This window comes from Mytilus edulis, chromosome 3, assembly GCF_963676685.1.
Source record: "Mytilus edulis chromosome 3, xbMytEdul2.2, whole genome shotgun sequence".
Lineage (NCBI taxonomy): Eukaryota > Metazoa > Mollusca > Bivalvia > Mytilida > Mytilidae > Mytilus > Mytilus edulis.
This window is the reverse complement of record NC_092346.1, coordinates 76,437,678-76,459,775: the sequence shown is the minus strand read 5'-3', so window position 1 is coordinate 76,459,775 and position 22,098 is coordinate 76,437,678. Positions and strand designations below refer to the sequence as shown.

The 22,098-nt window shown below is 31.6% G+C and overlaps 1 protein-coding gene across 1 annotated transcript; it reads left to right on the top strand.

The window, feature by feature from the left end:
* Positions 1 to 1,053: 1,053 nt before the first annotated feature.
* Positions 1,054 to 21,790, top strand: LOC139517478 (squidulin-like). The gene is made up of 6 exons (XM_071308583.1): positions 1,054 to 1,205; positions 5,323 to 5,454; positions 9,964 to 9,997; positions 11,440 to 11,583; positions 18,598 to 18,840; positions 21,132 to 21,790. Exons 2-6 carry the CDS (start codon positions 5,452 to 5,454, stop codon positions 21,155 to 21,157), a joined length of 450 nt encoding a protein of 149 aa, XP_071164684.1. The 5' UTR covers positions 1,054 to 1,205; positions 5,323 to 5,451; the 3' UTR covers positions 21,158 to 21,790.
* The last annotated feature ends 308 nt before the right edge of the window (positions 21,791 to 22,098 follow it).

The window sequence follows — 22,098 nt, the reverse complement described above, 5'->3', positions numbered from 1 at the left end:
TTTCTTTATTCTTAAATATAATGTTTCTTTATTTCAAATACCCAAAGAGACTAATTATAGATTTACTATTTTACAACTTAATCCGATGGCTGTCAAAAGTGCGAAACTTACACTCAACTTCAAAAGAAGCAATTATCGCTATTTTGCTTAGTTGAGCCGGAGGACAATAATCCTATTATTATTACATAACATTGGACAATTATATTTACAAAATGTATATTTTATGAGAACCTTTTATAATGTTTTAATACCCTTATCTTTGACTTAATTTATGTTTTGTAAACTGTTGCTGGGGCAGTCTTCCCCTTGCTTTCGAACTGTAAACTTGTGTGAATAAATTTGTATATATTTTTTATACGGTCTTGCGTTCAAAGCAGCCATAGTGTCGCTTATAGACCTACAGACTTTAATGTAACCCGACACGAAGTTCACGGACTTATGCCGCAAATTCACGGGGTTATAATAATACAACTGATATTTAAAGACACTAAACAGTTATTGTCTATCTATATAGTATGTTCCTGTAAAGGAATCTGTAAATGGCTGTTACCTTGGCTTACGAAGTAGATTTTTGTTTTACTAATTCATTTATTTGAATCCAGTTGTATTTAAATATTTTTTTCTTTCCTTTATTCGGCATCAAAATAAAAATAAGGAGCTGTTATTGCCAATAAGAGACAACTCCGTAACCACCAAAGTTCGCTATAAGTGTTCTTCGTATTTTCATGGATATGTGTAAATTTTTTTTACAATTCAAATTCAGTAACCTTCGAATTTTGAACGTGAGTGAAACAATTGAACGGAAATACTTTTTTTTCGGTTATTCAAGCTGATGTGTGACGTGATATGAAACATAGAGAAAAAGAAAAACTTTGCACTTTAATAAGTTAAACAAATATTATCAATTCACAAAAAAAAATCACACCCAGAATTAAGTGTATACATGGCACAAAGGATAGTTGTTTTAGTTTTTGATGGGAATGTTTTCATTGATCTGACATTTTCTCCAATATTTCTATTCCCCAGAGATGTTATATGTATTGCCTATATTTGTTCATTAACTGATCAATGTTGGAGTTACAGGTTATATTGGTGTGCTGCAATTGTACGTTTATGATTATAGATTATATAATTACAGAATGATCTTAGTACCACCAGAGACAAATAAAACCATACGTATCTGGGAACATTGAAAGCAATAGACGGTAAGACAATGTTTTATATGTGTATGACTTATAAGAACAAAGAGTTAAGGTACATGTTTATTGAAAAAAAAAGAATAATATAAAAGAGTTATATAAAAGAAATAAAAAAAAATGTAAATACTGAGATGAGTTCGTGTTGTTCTGTAGTTTTATATGTATTGTATTGTGGACTAGCTTGTCTCTTCATCATTTTTCGTTATGACATTCTCGGGTTTTCTTCGACTTCGACCTGTTGGTCAGTTGTTTTCGTTTGTTACTGTGGTTCATACGTGATTCCCGTTTCTCGTTTTTTTGTTGTTTTTTTTTTATATATATATATATACATATATATATATACATATATATATATGAAGTTATATTTTAATATAGCGGATGTGGTCGAGTGGTCTAGAGCGCTGGACTTGAGGCTAAGCGATTGGTGCTGTAGTGTATCAAAGGTGTGAGTTCGAATCCCGCTGAGGGACGGACAAAAATTTGTCAGTATAAAATCTAACTCTAACACTGTTTGGTGTAATTTTCAGACTTATATATATACATATATATATATAGGAGACCGTTAGTTTTCCTGTTTAAATTGTTTTACACTAGTCATATGATCGGTCCTTTATAGCTTGCAAGGCTCGGTGTTGAAGGCCGTTTTTTACCTATAGTTGTTTATTTTTACACATTGTGACTTGGTTGGAGAGTTGTCTCACTGGAACTCATACAAAATATTCTTATTTCTAATATAAGATTTCAATGTACGATTCGTAGCATCCGCCTCTTTTTATAGCAATTGATACTTTAAAAGTATGTCGTCAATTTCAAAAAGTTTTATTGTCTTTAGTTTTAGTTTTCTTCTGGTTTGCCTACAAATTATCTTTCATTTGAGTGAAGTTTTTAACCCAAATAGACAAAAAGGTGAACGAGCACACGATTGTATAGTCCAACTCTATAGGTAAAGTTTATCCTTTGATTTCTATATATCCAATCTTTTATTGTTTATTTTCACTTTTATTTTTGTAATAATACTTTTCCCCAATAACTTAGTCTCATTTCAATAGAATAATTTAACAAACAACTAACAACAAACAAATGGAATTCATTTATAATAGTGTCTATATATTATTCGTCATTAATATAAAGTTTTCAGTGCCAATAATACAAAGTAACTTGCTGAACAATGCTTAGGTCAATATAATTAAAATAAAATCGAAAATGGAAATGAGGAATGTGTCAAAGAGACAACAACCCGACCAAAGAGAAGAAACAACCGAAAGCCACCAATGGGCCTTCAATGCAGCGAGAAAATTCTGCGTCTGGAGTAAAACAACGACAAACAAGTCCACAATACAATACATATAAATATTTCACAAAGTAATTGGAGTAGATTAGATGCTTCGTCAGTAATTTATCACATTGATGAGTTCAGGTTGGTATCAATCTTTTCAGTAGCCGCAGTTTGGTGTCTATTACTCGGTAACTTACTTACTAACTAACTAAATTATTTATTATAGCGACATGTGTTTTTGACAAATAGGGAATATTACGATGTAAATAAAATCAATTCACAGAACACTCGACCGTTTTTGGCCTACAAGTTATTTAAAATATTAATGTCTAATACACTACGACGAACAAAATAAAATCAATTTAGAAAAGTTTCCTACTATGAGTTTTTTTCTCTTACTGGAAGCTTGCAATATATATTCAGCAGTTTTTCTCCTCGGATGTTGACATAGAGAATACTTAAAGTGTTCATCTTTTATAGAATATATACATTTTAAATTATTGATACAGGTTTGGCTCGTTAATTAATGTAATAATTACAGTTAATGAGGAAACATAAATCGTTTTTTACACTGTTATCTATACCTATTTTACACAACCGGTCATCTCCTGTTACACCCACAATACGACCAGTTTCTTACGTAAGGGATTCCAAATCTTAACATACTCAGCTAATGTGCTATGGTCTTTTGCTACGGGTTAAATTAAGTTTTATGTAATGTTAATAGCTGTAATTTAATGAGTTAGTATGTACGAAGTTTCAAAAAATTATTGATATTGTCTTATTGTATTTTTAGTAGCGGAAATCTTGTGTTCATTACTTGTTTTTGCATCTTTCTGAATGCCGGGTTCCTGGTGCATTCTGGATAATTGTTCATTCTGTCAATATTTATACTGGTGTGTTCTTTGGTAGTCAGATGGTCTCGTATAGATGTTTGGTATGAGCATTGACGTATCTTTTTAATATTGTTGTGAAATCCTTCCAGGTAGTTGGTGTTGCATAGTTGATTCATAAAAAGCGGTGTCCTTCAACCCAAAACTCTGTCACGAAGTCGGTAAATGTTGTAGCGGATACGATATCATCGCAAACGTAATGCACCGGTATGTCAAATATCTTACAAAAGAGTAAGAAATCATTAACAGCTGGGACTGATAAAACTTGCTTTAAAAACTTAACTCTCGTCATATTTGATTGAAACAAAAATAAAACATCAATCTTTGTTAAAATTTAATATATTAAAGTTAAAAAAAAAGTATCTACAAAAATTCAACAACCGATAAGATAAATAAGTTTGATATGAAACTGATTTCATTGTTTTACTTTTTTCCAGAATTAACCGAATAATTTTATTTGATTTCTATTCGTTTGGTATGTCTGATCCTTATATTTTGCCATTTAATAAAGGATTTACAGTTTTGCATTTTCCATGAAGTTGTGATTTTTTGTTTCCAACTTTTTAAAAGTTTTAGTGATATTATGTCAAAATATAATTATATCAGCTTTATTTCTAATATTTGTAACTGAATTCAATGCCTTTTCTGGTAAATTTATAAGATATTCCCCCAAAATATACATCTTTTGTGATATACAAAAGTGATGTATATATTTCACACTTTAAAGGCTTTTTTTTCTAAAATTGAATGTAGAATTAATTATCCTTTTTAAGATTTAACAGGCAAAATACAGGTAAAAAATATGACTATAATTCAGAAAAAAATGTTATCTACTTGAAAGTTTATAATTGAATAGATATGGACATGTTTTATTGTTATTATAATCTAATAAATTATTACTTACTTAAATTTATTCTAATAATCCATGCAGGCTTTTACATGTTAATTTTTTTCTAATAAAGCAAAATCCATGGTACAGAGATATTATAAACATTAATAATAAAACATATAGTCAGTATTAATACAAATGTATGATCAGAGACATATACTGTAACATAGTATAATATACAACTAGAAAAAGAGAAATTTCAGCTTGTACAAAAACACATAAGGTATGTATACAATGTAATGTAAATTAAAGTAATCAAACAACGTCTCCCCTAAGAGTCCAGTTGTTTATTAATCAATATATTTGATCTACTTTGATAATAAGATTTCAAAAGTTTTTCTCTTTCCTAATTAAAATTAAGAAGATGAAGCCCATACTATGTTATCATGTCTACTCTATAACGATTTCAGAAAAAAAAGAAATGTGACAAAGCAAAACATTTTAAATCTGATTTTATGTCTTTTGTTGATAAACTGAAATACGTGTTTTTATTCTGATTCTTAGTTTTGGTAAATCCTGCTATCTTGATTTAAATAGATTTTTTGATTTCTGTAAATAATGTATTTATATATGGGTTTTAAAATACAAGATTTTTCTACAATGTATTCTTATAATTCTGTTCAAAATGGCTCTATTTCTTTATATCTGCATACGTTTATAAAGCAAAAGTATTTTTACGCTTATGATGTTGTTTTATATGTAATTGAGAGATGCGACTTAAAATAAAATATTGAATTAAATTGAAAATTTATTATGAATGCTCTGTCCGCATAACTTATTCAAAAACTTGCAATTTAAATAATTATGTCAAGGATTTGTATAGTTCTATACAAATCCTGGATTATGTATTATTATATTATTTCAGAATGAATTCGACAGAGAGCATATAGCGTAGTCGTATAGGATACTGTATATCTACGTTAGATCACTTGATCATTAAATTGAGGAGTTTAAATTAATACCGTCAAATCATTTCATAATAATATGTTTTATCATGTCCATAAAGTAGACATTTAAATTGTACATGATTACAACTATGTCAATATTGTTTTTGTTTATTCGAAGGCTTGAACAACAAAGAACTAGACCGTGGTTGTGACATAGATATTGTCTATTATTATTTGATATAAACAGACTTGGACTTTCACATGTTGTCATGATTGAACAGGAATAATAGCCTAGATAGCAAATGTTATGGTGAGTACAGTCATTTTTGTTTATATTTTGTTCCGCAAATTTCACTGACTTTTAATTATTCAACACTATTATGGAACAGATACTGCGGCGCCTACCCTTAAGTTATGAGACATCTATACTGACCGACTTAGAAATGCGACATTAGATTGTTCTTTTTTAATTTCCATTTTCAAATATGCAATTTTTTTGGAACATACTAATGAACCAAATTTTCACCCATTACTTCATTGTTTGAAAAAATTGCAGTTCGAGAGATGAATTGAATACGTCATTTTTAATCGTTCAAATCATGTGGTATACATTGATTTCCTGGTTTTCCCCTTACCAATGGATGTGTCCCCTTATCAATGGATGTGTCAGCGTCGAATGCAATGACTGTCTGTAACATACGCCAGATTGATTGTCATCAACGTCAACCAATTCTGTTTGACATGTTTTAGGTTATCGTTTGCATCTTCTGATTTTGCCTTTGTTCCACCCATTTCAGTGAGTAATGGCATTATGCGGGTAAAACTTTAGGGTTTTGAATGTTTTTCTGCAGCCGATTCGTCGGCATTTCAGTTTATGGGAAACATTTATGGCATGAATCTGTGTGCAATGCCTATGGCATTCTGCAATTTAATGAGCAGTTAACGTTGCGAACGTAATCATGACTCTCAAATGACCTTGCGTAATCAAATTCTATTGTTGCATTGTCACTACATGTTGATCTGGGCATTGATGGTCATCAACAAATCCCGTCTACATGTATCGTTGTTGGAAGGACAGTAAGACGATTTTCTGACGTCAAATTGTCTGGTTGCAGCCTGTTCACGTTTTCCTGTTTGCAAAATTCTTATGGGCTGATTCAGTTTTGTATTCCTTAGTCTTGGCAATAAAGTGAGGCAACACGTTTATACTGATTTAGGTGTGGCCATGGATTGAAAGAACTGTTTCACAAAGAAAAAAAACCTAAAAAAATCTTTTAAGGGGTCCAAATTTCACTTAAAGAAATTCGTGCAACTTCAATAATCCAGTAGGTTCAATAACCACAGGAAAGTGGAAGAAGTATGGTTAGCATGAATAATAGTTGTATGAGGATCAACCGTAATTTGGTTGAAATATAAATCAACAAAATGAGTGGTGCATTTTTAAAGTCATTCATTATATAATGTATTGCCATGTTGTTGTCTTTGACTTAACTTACGGATTTCTGATTGCGATTAGCCCATTAGTGTCTTCCCACTACTTTTAATTAATAATGCTGTTAAAGGAATTTTGAATCAAACAAAACGGTTTCTAAATAGAACAACTTAATGTCCGATATGTGTATTTCTAGGAGAAAAATGAACTTAACATTTTCTGATTTCCATGTGGTCTGTAAGGTGAATAAATCCATAAATTGATACAAGTCATGTTAATAATAATAAGAGAGTGTTTTCATTATGAAGTCGACCCGACGGTTGGTCTATATTTACAGCTACAAGGAATGTATACGTTAAAAAAAAGAAACAACAAAAAAATTAACAAAAAAAATAGAGGCTCTTAAGACTGTGTCGCTCTCCAGCATCTTCAACAACCGCCACTTTTTAGCTCATCTGGCCAAATGGGCCAAGTGAGCTTTTCTCGTTACTTGGCTTTCGTCGTCCGTTGTTGTCGTCCGCACCCGTGTACTTTTACAATATAATTAAAAATGAAAATGGGGAATATGTCAAAGAGAAAACAACCTGACCAAAGAGCAGACAACAGCCGAAGTCCAACAATGTCAACGCAGAAAACCTCTAGCCGAAGAAGAATAAATAAACACAAAGCAAAATGACAATGATACATAAATTAAGAAAGGACTACTAGCAGTTACCGACATGCCAGCTCCATACCCCAATTAAACTGATTGAAAGATTATGTCATAATCAAATAAAAATCAAGTATAATACCTCCCACTAGGGATTTAATATCATACCATCATAAAATATACGAAACGAACGTATAACCCGTATTATGCCAACAGCTGGTTTCAAAAAATAAATGTGTTCATTTCCGATGCAAAGACCCTATGAGTGCGTCAATATTAATACCAAAATATGACCTGAATACAATATTACTATATACTATATCCTTACCGAAAAAGTCTGTTTAAATGTTTGGTTATACTTCTTCTCTGAAGCTACTGGGCCAAATATAACCAAACGTGGCCACAATCATCATTGGGATATCTAGTTTTAATAATATGTTCGATGACCCGGCCAAATAACCAAGATGGCCGTTATGGCTAAAAATAGAACATAGGGGTAAAATGTATATTCTATTATCCTGCAATTGGGTGTCCTACTATACAGATACATCCCTACAGATATCGCTATGCTGTATCTGTATACTATACAGATATCGCTTTAAAGCTCCGCCCACTACCGGACTGAGTATTGTTTGAACCTGTGTGACCTCAGAATGTGTATTCCAGTTGCATTCCAATGACGATGACAATTGTCGATTTTAAAACTTGAATATGTATGATTGTGTTACAAAATCAACCATGTCAATTTCAGCATGCATGTTTAGTGAATGTCAAGTTTGAAGCGTAGGACAACTCGTACACTTCTGTTTCAAATTTGACAATGTTTTGTTATTTGTTTTTACTGTTGAAATTAGTTGTTATGTTAAAATAGATAATTATTCACCTTGAGCGATGTATTATTGTTGACCATTCGAGATTTTTTTTTGCGAACCCGTCTTCAGCGTAATGTGTGATTTTGATATTACTACGCGGGCCTCAAGGGATTACAAATCGAAAATAAATTTATGCTAAATATTTTAGTTTTTGTGTCTTTCAAAACACAAACAATAATATACAGAATTAATTGCAGGATAAAGACAATAACTGTTTAGTGTCTTTAAATATCAGCTGTATTTGTACTTGGATCGAAACAGGTGTAGTAGCTCGCTAAAAGCTCGCATACACCTTGTTTCTTAGCCTCGTAAAAATACAGCTGATATTTAAAGACACTAAACAGTTATTGTCTATATATCACGTCCTTTTTACGCTTTGTTAACAAAGACGTGTTCTAATGAGAAAAAAAAATGTTTTACACATGCGCACAAACTGACTGTTTACATTCTCGTGATATTTATTTTACTGTTATAAAATATTTTTATTTTGTAACTAATAATTTACATAGAATTAAATTATATATATTGTTATTTAAAAAAAGTAAAATCACAAAAATACTGAACTCCGAGGAAAATTCAAAACGGAAAGTCCCTTAGGCTAAACAAATTGCAAAACCATAGGATAAAACACATCAAACGAATGGACAACAACTGTCATATTCCTGACTTGGTACAGGCATTTTCAAATGTAGAAAATGGTGGATTGAACCTGGTTTTATAGCGCTAATTAAAACCTCTCATTTATATGATCTTAAAAACATCATATAAAATAACGTGTATGTGTTTTTAAAAAGAAAATGTAATGTACATAATTCACGAGGAGGCAACGGGAACAGCCAAATATTCCTATGGTATTTTCGACCTATAAAATATTGTACGTGGCCAATTAGAATCGAAATAATTCCTTTATGTCATGCTCTATGCAAATTTAACCTGTGTAGGCATTTTAAAATTATTATAGATAGAGATAAACTGTAAACAGCAATAATGTTCAGCAAAGAAAGATCTACAAATAAGTCAACATGAACAAATGGTTAATTGACCCCTTAGGAGTTTTGGCCCTTAAAATTTAAAGTCACATTTTAACATTTTTTTGTAATCTTTTACAAATAGCTTCTCCTCTAAAACTACTGAGACAAATTTAACAAAACTTGGCCACACTTATCATTAGGCCATCTAGTTTAGAAATGTGTCCGATGACCCAGCCTGCAACCTGCAGACAAGGCTCAAAATAGAACATAGGGGTAAAATGCAGTTTTTGGCTTATATCTCTCATACTTAACCAAAAATATGACAAGTGAGCGACATGCTTCTTGGAGCCTCTTGTTGTAAATAGCATTAAAGGAGGATAACAGTATTAAGAGTTAACTGACAATTTCAGCCATATTTAATTTGTAGATTTTATCCTGCTGATAAAATTTTTTTAATGTTCTATTTTAGAGTTTCTGTTTATCTATTTTAAAACAAATGGTAAACATACCATTTACGGGCAACAAGTCCAATAATGGTCACTTGAAGATTTTGACTTGCTGATCATTTTTGCTTTTTAAAGTTCCTCGTCTTTATCTATTATATTTTCTAGTTAATAGGCATAAACGATGAATAAGAAAAAATATCACTTACGAGCAAGAACTTCAATAAGAAGTCGACTTACCAACTTGATACAATTTTTAAACCAGATACTCTAATAATGACTGTAGACTAGTTTTGGTTCCAATTGGAACCGTTTTTTCAGAGGAGTCTTAGAATACTTTTGTTAACGGACGACGGATGCCAAATGACATAACAACAAAAACATTTTATTATTGGATTGTCGCGATAATATATTCCGAATAAGATTAAGTTCACTTTTTTCTTTTATTACAGGCTGAAAAGCCACCAACCAAGGAACAGATAAACGGTAAGTTTTTTTTCTGATTTTTAGCACTTGAGTTTTAGAACTTCGATATGTATATACTCTAAATTATAACACGTGTGATGTTTGTTTTTCATTATATTTTTCCAGCTCAAAGTTCAAGGTCGTAGTTGTTTGATACGGATAGCTGTTTCCTGTTGCTAAATCAAATTCTACATATGAGATAAGACGCAGATTAAGAGACGATGAAGCAATGTCTCTAAAATTTCTTTTATTACTATTCCACAGGTGGTTTGTGTAAATTGTGTCATTTTCGTTCCCATAAATATTCCGTTTATAGGTAGTGAATGTTCTCAATTGAAAATAAATATGAAGATATTTTTTTTAAACACAAATTCTCAAGTAGTTTTAAAGAAGCATTACAAGAAAGAGACTGAAAGAGAAAGTTAAAAACTTTTTAAAAGTCCCAAAAAGTACTGTCGTCATCTATAGCATTTCGTCAAACATTGATGCAAAAAAAGTTATCGGAAAGTTTGTTTTTTATATTCCAATTTTGAAAAGTGTGACTGCATTTTATAATTTATAAGAAGACACCATTTAAATATGATAGGATATCAAAGATGAACGAAATAAATAACAAAATCTTGTCTACTGTGTTGCTTTAGTGGAATCCTTGATTTTCAAGAAAAAACGTCTTTAAAATTGAATATCGATACAAGCAATAATATATCCTCTTAATTCTTGGCACTGAGCATATATGTGGGTCTATTTGTGTTTGTTAATACAATCAATAGATATAAGAAGATGTGGTATGAGTGTCAATGAGACAACTCTCCAAGCAAGTCGTAAAAGAAACCCTTTATATTAGATATAGGAAGATGTGGTGTGAGTGCCAATGAGACAACTCTCCATCCAAATAACAATTTAAAAAAAGTAAACCATTATAGATCAATGTAGACAGACATAATACACTGTATTACCGAACACATTTTAGTTTGAGCAAGTGGAATTTTATTGTATTATATGCAATGCTTTGATGTTGACAGGCATTGCACATTAACTTGGTATTTGTTTGAAATCCTTTAATATATTTTAAAGAACTAATTATCCTTCTCGCTTTTCACGTCTATCTGGAACAATTTTAAAAGTAAACTTATTTTTTTTACTCCTCAAACTCATGATATTTATATATATATTTCAAACATGAATATCATTTTTGAATAAACAGAAACAATAGACGGGGTCACTTGTACGGACATCTCCCCTACTTATTGGTGTCTGAGTTCAAAGTCCTGTTCTCTAATTTGTTTATGTGACTTTCAAGATTTCACAAATCACACTCTACATATATTATGCAATATTACTTCAAACAGCGACGCTTAAAATTTGATAAGCATTTTTGTTAGTCTACTTGTATTGTGCTATTTTATTTTAAACAAAATAGATCACGTTCAAAGATGAGGAATATTTTTCTTTTTTTATTTTAGAATATAAAGACGCCTTTCGTGCCTTTGATACCAATGGGGATGGGAAAATATCCTGTAAAGAGTTACGTACCTTCCTCAAATCAATGGGAGAGAACCCATCGGATGCAGAAATTAAAAGAATTATGAGACGAGTCGACAAAGACGGTATGATTTGTAAATTAATTATGAGTAAATATCAATAGACTTATTTCAAATGTATTCATTTATATTTCTTATACTGACAATTGATGGAATATATTTTTGTCAATATTTATATCAATATTACATACATTCGGCGATTAATTTGTCTGTTATAATATGCAACCACATCCTGAAATCAAAGTACTGAAGTACTGAACATCAGAGGACCTCAAGTTGTGTTGAATTATTGATAAATGACATGTGTTTATATTATACCTGCCGGACAGATATGTTCACCTTCCAATATAGTACAAATAATATAATTTGCTATGCTATATCTGAGATACTGACTTGAACTAGGATACTTAACTTTGTGAATTATCAATGATTATGTGGTCAAATGAGAACTGTTAGATTTGCATTATGACCATATAGTTGCACACATACAAAAATAGTTAGCATATAACTTACAATAGAGAATTAACATAGCAAACAATTCTTCGAGTAGCTATATAGTCACTCACCAATGCTCACTGAACTATGATATTAAGGAGGGTCAAGACAATCATATTAAAACGGACAAATTGTAATATTGGAGCTAAAGATACCAGATGAACAGCAAACTCATAAACCGAAAATAAACTTACAATTCCATGACTAAAACTAAAAAAGACATGCAGACAAATAAAAGTACACTAAAAACAACAGGTGCTCTGGATGGGTAAGCAGATCCTGCTCTACAAATGACATTTATTAACAATGTTTGTTCATGTAGTATCCATGGCCAGGTCTTCTACTTTCTGGAACATTTAGCTTTTGGATCAATCACTAATGGGGTGGATGTTAACACAGCAATATTACTATCCCTTATTCTAGATTTTTGTTGCAGTCAACAAAAACTTTTTTAATGTTCATAAATAGCTTCACTGAGTTATCTTGGTTTTATTGCAACACAGTCAATCATTTATCCATTATATTTAAAAAAAAAAAATAAGAATCTGCAGCTATACATGTATCACTCAATAAAACTTCTCATTCATGATGACACGAGGTCCCACAATAAAGTGCACAGGTAATAAATAAAAACTTGATAAAAGGCGTGTTTTCATGATCCTATAGGTAAATATGTAATTATAAGTATTGAATGCTTTTTTTTGTAACTTTATAGGGTTGTAAAAGCATTGACCGTGCACACATTTTAAGTATGAAGCGCTTCCGCGTTTCATACAAAATGTACTTCGGTCAACGCTTTTACACCCCAATAAATTTACAAAAAAGAGCGTTCAATTCTTAAGTATAATCTCATTCCATCATTAATATTGGTCATTGTTGGTATATATTTATCTTTAAGTTTAACAATGTACTGTGAAAGAGCTATCTTCTAACAGATACTTAGTATATAGTATGGTTATTAGTGTGAAACCACTGATTCAAAGGACAAGTTTCACTTCTTGTCCAAAATGGCCTAAAATATAAAGTTAAACATAAAGCTCCAAAAAGTTCACAATTTGGTTTCTCAAATGGGTCTATTTCTAAAGTCATAATGCTCAATAAATCAGTTCTTTTCATAAAGGTACATTTTATGTTCCAAATTTTGTCAAAATATGATGATTTTGGGCAATTTTCAGACCCGAAAGCTTTAAGCAATTAAGAATTAAGATTTAGCCACCACCTACCATCCAAAATGTTTTGTGACCAAAAGAATCCAAATCTGATATATATAATTCATCAATATAAAAACTTTTTGGATCTTGGATGGCAGCCAAGTTTAATTATTCCAACAACAATTAAAGTTTTACCATAGTTATCTGTGGTATAATTTTCACAATTATTCAATAGTTTTGTTGTGTATGATTTACAAATATAAAAATAAAGATGGCAAGACCTGAAGAAGGCCGCCTGATTTTTTTAAGTGACATATGAACAACAGAGTCAGTGTGGGGCCACTAAGCTAAACTGCCCGCTTTGCACCAGCCAATATAAATGAATGCCTAGGGTGGGAATCGAACCCACATACACCAACTCTGTTGTCCCTATATTTTTAAATGAACAAAAAATTGTCAAAAACAAATTTAAAAAAATGTATAAATTGGTTAAAATTTAATTATCAATTTATACATGAATATATCTATAGGTTGATTTTCTGTGATTCAGATGTCTACTCAGATTGTAGTCTCATAGGCTCCAATGTACAGCTACATGAATAGACAGCTTAAGAGTGTTTAAAATTGCTAAGGCAGACTTTTGGGGGAGAAAGAACTGAAGGCTTGCCCTTTTCGAGGAGCTCCATGTATGGTAAATGCGTAGTCCTTTTTTTATATAGTTTTACCCAAAATGTTGACTTGCTAGACCCCTCCCCCTTTAAAACTCCTGGATTCTCATCCAATTTGATAGAAATCTAAACTGTTTTAAAACAAAGTTGTTTAAGTAATAACAATTATGTTTGGGAATTAAAAATAGAAAGGTTCCTTTAAATGTTGCTGAACATTTTGTTTGAATAATCTAGAATATACATGTACATGTGGTTTTAATCGTGGACATTTTAAATCCATGTTAACTTATGCGTGACTTGGGCTTCTGGTACAAATTAAAACATGGAATTATTCATGCAAACTCACAGAAAGATTCTTGAGATTTAAATTTCCACAGAATAATAAATTAACAAAAACATTAAACAATTTAAACATTTAACATACTAAAATTTATGATAAAAGAGATGATTTTTCATTTCCTATCGTTAACTATCCATTTTTAGATGGTGACGTTCCCTTGTCACCATCTTACGGTGTTTATATACACTGTATCTCAACTTGTACGATTCTCTCATGTATGTAACAATGTTTTAGATTTTAACGAGAGAAATTTATGTATTACTGAAAAATTATTACACCAGGGTTTTCCATATCACAAACTAGTCACAACATTTACTAAATCTTATCAGCGGTATAAGGACATTATTCGTAAATATAGCTCAACATACAGACTTCTTATACGTTCAGGTATTTCACATCCAATTTTTTATGGAAATATTCTTTATAAAGCACAAAGGTGTCAGTATTCACCTCAGAAACTAACAAAACCTTTGAATAGACTTATTAAGAGGGATTTAGTAACGATACTGTTGTCAGGTCATTAAAGATTGCATATTTTGGCGTTAATATTAATTCACTTATAGGGTCTTTGCATCGGAACTAAACACATTCATTTTAAAAACCGTTGTTGGCATGACACTGGTTATGTTCTTCTCATATATGTTATGATGGTATGATACTAAACCCCTAATGGGAAGGATTGTGCTTGATATTCATATGATGAAATCATAATCTTTCAGTCAGTTTTATTGAAGTCTGGAGCTGGCATGTCAGTTAACTGCTAGTAGTCTGTTGTTATTTATGTATTATTGTCATTTTGTTTATTTTCTAGACTATGGTTACATGTACATCTTCTGACATCAGACTCAGACTTCTCTTGAACTGAATTTTAATGTGCATATTGTTATGAGTTTACTTTTCTACATTGGCTAGAGGTATAGGGGGAGGGTTGAGATCTCACAAACATGTTTAACCCTGCCACATTTTTGCGCCTGTCCCAAGTCAGGAGCCTCTGGCCTTTGTTAGTCTTGTATTATTTTAATTTTGGTTTCTTGTGTACAATTTGAAAATTAGTATGGCGTTCATTATTACTGAACTAGTATATTTTTGTTTAGGGGCCAGCTGAAGGACGCCTCCGGATGCGGGAATTTCTCGCTATATTGAAGACCTGTTGGTGACCTTCTGCTGTTGTTTTTTTTTCTTTGGTCAGGTTGTTGTCTCTGTGACACATTCCCCATTTTCATTCTCAATTTTAACATTTTGATAAAATAAAATAATACACTAACCCTTTGCAATGTTGCAGTTCAACTTTTAATCTAGCAGTCTTCACGACGAGTGGCAGCCCAGGCTAGTTAAATTGCTCTCGGGCCTGTAAAAATCAGACCTACAGGCCAACAGAATCTAACTAAAAATTTTCAAAAATTGAGCTGCAGGCCTGTAGATTTAGCAGTTCAGCGTGAAGACTGATCTAGGGTTCTGGAAAACATTTAAAATATCTCTTGCAGTCATATGCAGGGTATAGGGCTCATAGGTTTGACTCAATAAAGATTTGCTAAGTTTACTGACATGTAGAATCCCAATATCGCTCTAATTAGTATAAATAGCCACATGTGTACTCAAATAACCATTTAGATTAGTCTCAAAATTGATATATATCTAACTCAATTGAGTAGATCTAGCTAAAATTTTACTCATAAATGTAAGTGATCATATTTGCTCAATTTAAGATCTCATGGGTGCTCGTAGTGATATTTAACTGATTGTATTTGCTCAAGTACTCATGTATGCGTGAACAAATGTCTAATTCAAATACCTAAAATTTTACATAATAGCCTTTCAATACGTCATAATTATTTGGACTAGTGACATGTATGGTCAAAATTATACAATACTACAAGGAAGACTTAAAAAACAGAACAGTTAATCTATATTTATATATACCTCTAAAACTGTAAGGATTCTCCAAATATATCTAGTGGCTAGTAAATTCTGACATTTCACTTTCACTTTCAGTGTAAAAATTATAAGACTCTTGCTTTTACGAGCAAGAGTCATAATTGACACTCAAAAATAGTCCATCTCTATTGGAAGAATAAGAAGTCGAAGATTCTCTGAATATTACATAAAATACAATTATTTCAACCAATAATTATATATAAGAATTACTTACAAATTCATTAACAAAATCCGCTTTTTTTCTAGTCAAGGGACATAATTATTCAAATATACTAATGCAAGTAACTAAGTCGGAGAAGGAGCGAAAATCCGAAACAGCACCTTAATTAAAAAACAGAAAATAGTTCCACGTGTGTGTCCAAGTGATCAATCGTTATTTACGAAGAAAAGAAATTTAACTTCAAAAATTGTTGAGATCTTTAAAAAAAAAAAAAAATGATTCCATTAAAGAATACAAAGAAAGTAACCTTATCTTTAAGGGCCTTGCAGGTTCTTGTTACTCCTACCCAATCTGCTGGTATTTTCAAAATGGCTGCGGGGACGCGGCCTGACAAATTATTTTAATATTGTGTCAGATTAAATATTCCTGATTTTGCTTCGTTAATATTATAGACAAATATGCTACAAACGGTTTAAAGATGTTACTCTATTTCAAATAATTGAAATATAATTACCTTTCTGTGTGTAATTGCGTGAATTGATTTTCTCTCGTTTATCTTCTCGCTCTTGCTCACTTGATGAATATGCATAGGTGGTATTCATCCGCGACAATAATATTTCGGTATATCATTGATATTGAAGATCGTTTGATTGATATACGAATATTTCTAACGACAAAACATTTTCATATTATTAATTTGCATTTAAAAAAATCTGAGTATCCATTGAAAACATGAATATAAAAGAAGAGACAAGGAATTTTATTCTGCACTATAATGTCCGGGGGTTCATAATGTCGGTTATTATCCCAACACTAATTATATATGCATCTCTTTGATCTTTGAAGATCTTTGAAAAGTAGGCGATGGCAATACACCCGAGGCCCCTCAGGGGCCTCTGATGTAAAAATTAAGATATCTAATCATGTCATTATACTATGTATAACCTATAAACAAGATATGAAAAATGTTTGTAGTGATACTAAATATTTCGATTTTGGCATTGCGAATAATAATATATATAATAAAATACACATCATTTGTATACAAAAACAAAACATGTTTAAATTTGTTGAGTTCATACGCGGCTCTTAGTGTTAGATGTGGTCTTGCCCGAAACCCTGACATTTAAAAGTCCAGGATGTATAAATACTTGAACACTTGTGATGCTAAAAAAAACCCAGAAGACCTAGCAATATTCACTAAAGCTATCTTTGCATGGTTGAGTTGAAATCTCCATTTTCTGAATGATATCTAAATTTATCGTACTTTCTGTTGGCTATATCTCCCTGCACATATCACGGATTTGAAACAAGAGCATGCATTATTAGCGACATTACAATGTCTGAGGAGAAGTTATCAAGCTTTATTTCGTCAAGCGTAAAACTGTCTTTGGGAAGGAGATAAGACCAGTATTAGTCACTGGCCAAAAATGCTTCACATTGTGTCAAGCGGTTGCTATTTTACGAGATCAATGTGTAGAAAACCCGATAATCTATACTTATCAACGTACGCGTTGAATGTAGAAAAAATACTAGGTTAAACATAACAGTACTGAGTAATTTATTATGACCCTCGGGACCAGCGGTATCGACCTGGTGCTAGGGAAAACATGTAACGCTTTGAAAAAGCAGATTGAACAGTATACATAGATGACTCATACTGATGATAAGTTCAAGATATACCAATAAAGATACGTGACTGAAATTGTCATTTTGCTGTTTATTGGAGTTATTGCCCTTTATAATGATGATTGTACTAGCCGTAATGTGTGGGTCCTATTTTGATTACAAAGAGATATAAAGATATTGTAAACAGTTAAATCAATAAACAAATCATATTATGCGCATGGATGTTGTGATCGCCATTTACTGGAGAACCAATTGAGTTGTAGGGCCTGGGAGGACGGCTAAGTATGGATATTTTGAAAATGTATATCAATATAATTCATTCTTCAAATTTGTTTTTAAATAACTGATAAGGAGAGAATTATTATCAAAATTGCATAATTTTTTTGTGAGCGATATCCGACGTATAGGTCATAGGCGCATCTTATTATACATACAAATGTATTTTTTTTTTATCCTATATAAGTATTTATGAGCCTTCTTGTATAAAAAAAACCCCTCAGATACGTGATGATAAGGTTATAACCTAAAACAAACTTGACTTGTAAAGATGTGACACTGAAAATTAAAAAAAAATATTGCAGAACTTTTTGAAAAATAACCCTTGGGTGAAATCAGTTCAATACCACTTGTGACTTGGAGTTTTAAACACCAACTACTGCCATGATAGGTGTTACATTGCATCTATTGAATACTTACATATAGGCAGTGGGACAATAGAGTTTGCAGAATTTGTTGCCATGATGACCGAACAAAGAGAACAAACCTTGCAAACAGACGAATACAGGAGGGCATTTAATTCGTTTGATCTTGACGGCAATGGTTTGATAACTGTCAAGGAGTTTAAAAAAGCGATGGCACGACTTGGCGAAAAAATATCGGAAAAGAAAATAAAGAAAATAATGAAAGAGATAGATATAGACGGGGATGGATGCATTAACTACCAAGGTTAGTAGCATATAACACAATGTTGATTGATAGATTGTTCTTAAAATAATTGTATAGTCTATGATAGTGTATTGACTAGTTATCAAAGGTACCAGGATTATAATTTAGAACGCCAGACGCGCGTTTCGTCTGCATAAGACTCATCAGTGACGCTCATATCAAAATATTTATAAAGCCAAACAGGTACAAAGTTGAAGAGTAGATATAATAAGATGTGGTATGAGTACCATTGAGACAATTCAAAAGTCACAATTTATATATATATAAAAGTAAACCAGTATAGGTCAAATTATGGTCTTCAACACGTAGCCTTGGCTTACATCGAACAACAAGCTTTAAAGGGCCATGAAAATTTCTAGTGTAAAACCATTTAATCGGGAAAACAAACGGTCTAATCTATAAAAAAACAAAAAAACGAGAAATACTTATAAACCACATCACACTTATAAACCACATCAACTAACGACAACTACTGAACATAAGGATCCTGAACATCAGATATCGACAAGACATGATAACGATAAAAGGATAAAAGTTAATAAGACTTAGTGGAAAATGCGTGGTTTTATGTAAGGTTTTGAAGTAAAAGGCTTTTTTAATTTCACGATCATAGTCTTTTCTTTTTCGGTAAGAAAATTTTACTGTTTCATGTACTGTTCAGATGTTGTCGGTTTGCATCAAACTTGTAAATCATCTCAAAGTTACATATAAGTAAAGACTAAAACGTTACAGGCAATGTAATTGTGTAATTCCAATAAACGGGCAGTATTGTGAAATAAACAAATAAGGGTTTTATTTTTATTTGTACTATCATTGAAACATCTGCACATTATCAGTATTATGGGATGATTGCTAATCAATTTTGACTAAAGCTAGAATTCCAACTAGTATTATATATACAGGTCTGCAGAATGTCATTGATTTACCAACACATGTTACTTCATCAGAAACCACTATTTTCAAGACGGTAAACTAATAAGAAATTTAGTCTAGTAATTGTTATTGTATTGACAGTGACGTACATAGGATAGGGATATTATGTTGTTTTTAACAGCAAAAAAATGAGCCCTTATAAAACACTTAGTGAATAATTGACGTTCTTTGAATAAACACGAATATATAAAAGTTGATATAAAAAACAAGAATAAAGAATACCCAAATAAAGCATATTGGGTATCCATCCATGACACAAAATTAAAGTCAGTATTTGCACAGCAATGAAAAAACCACACAAAAAGCAAAGACACTGCGCGTTTATTGCTGTTCTTCATCTCAAAGTCACGATAAGTCCTTTGACACCAATGAAAAACAAAAACAAAAAAAAAACAAAAAACCCAAAAATGCACTAATCTCACTGCAAGTTGAAGACGACCCCTAGCAGCTGTTTTAGCGGTATTTTTTGCAAATATAATTTGGATAGATGTCTGAATATTTTGTGTCAAGAGATTGTAAATCTGACATGATGTTTTTTTTTAATTTTATTGAACACATATTCGTTACGTTTGGTATCAGGATATTCAGCATATATTTGGCTTTCTAATTGGAACCAACGTTTCTCCTTTTCTCACCAATATTTTCTTTATTCAATTAGGCATATTCTATAGTTCAATTAGTAAGTGCCTATCTGCGCATCTTGTAAAAACACTATAAAAGTACATATACAGTAAAAAGACAAAGATGATCTTCAACTTCACCGAAGCTGTATAACACATTAAAGGCGATCATGTTTCTGTTTTGATTTCTAAATGAGAAGACTTGTAATTTAAACCAGAATAAATGTTTTGTTTAATTGCGCATTCGAAAAAGTATGATGTCATAATATTAAAACCATGCAGATAAGGAATGAGGGTGTTCAAATTGGCATTGTGAAATGTACGTGGTGTATACTCAGAAACGACAGATCGGAATTGGGACTTTAAATCTGACGCCTCCTGTAAAGAAAGGCACACAATGTACGTTCTCCATTCCGATTGCGCCATGTTGCAGAGACTATGTTCTACCAATACTGATTTTTTATTCACTTAAATGGGATACATAGTGTACATAAACTTGGATTCCCTCAACATGTGATTACCTCTGTAAATTATACAGCATAAGCATGCTAATTATAATATGTTTAATTCAATGAATATTCCTCTAGGATTGTTCTGATGCTTTGAAAGTGACTCTTCTATTTAAATGCAATGTAAGTTATATAATGTAGCTAGGTAGATATTGACAAAGTGAACATTTCGTATATTTTGCATACTAAGTAACTCATTTATGCTACATTCCTTTTATTTATTTTCCAGAATTTGTCAAAATATTGACAAAATAAACCAGTTATAAAGAAGCAAAGAAGAAAGCAAGACTTAGAACTATTCTGAAGTTGATAATGGTGCTAAATCGACTTTTATAAAGACACATTCATAGATCGTTAGTAACAAAATAAGTTGCTATGATGATCCTACAATGTCATCTCTACATTTTGAGTTGAGTTATCTTTCGTTCTTCAGTGCATATATATAAGTGGGAGAATTATATGCGAAGAACTACTCCGGTTTCACTGCGTGTGGTAAATCTAAAAATATGTTTTTGTCCTATTCCTTATTTATTTAGTCGGACATAATGTTTTCTTAATTTTAAGATATTAAGAAGAAACAAATCACAACCTCTTTTCAAGCTCACAATCTGTCTGTATGTTAGTATACTTTGCTTGATTTCGTCACATACACATTATAATGACATTAACGGTACCAATTTTTCTGCACCAGATGCGCATTTCGACAAAACATGTCTCTTCAGTGATGCTAAAGTATGTGAACATAAAAAATAAAGCCGCAAAATATATTTTAAGTCGATAATTGTTTAACAGTCGGCTTTGCTGTGTTAGCTTTTTGAAATGGTATTTCACGCAGTTTTGATACATACTTGTTACTGTGTTAATAAATAAAAGTCCTTTCACGGTAAATGGGACATGTAAAATGGATCCTCACATGATCCTTTATTCTCGTCAGGGTATATAGTTTTTATTCATTTATCTATTTCAAGTATATTCTAAAGCAGATTTTGCAAAATCATTTATAGTGATCACTATCCTGTCAACACTGAGGTTGTGAGTCCAAACCCCACCTCAGTAAAATGCGTTTGACTCTGATCTGTATTGACAAGGATTGCCAGTTTTCTTGCAGATATCGGTTGTTTTCTCAGGGTACTATTCAGTCATCCTCAACCAATAAAGAAATACAAGATGATCAAGACAGATGAGTTGAATGTGAC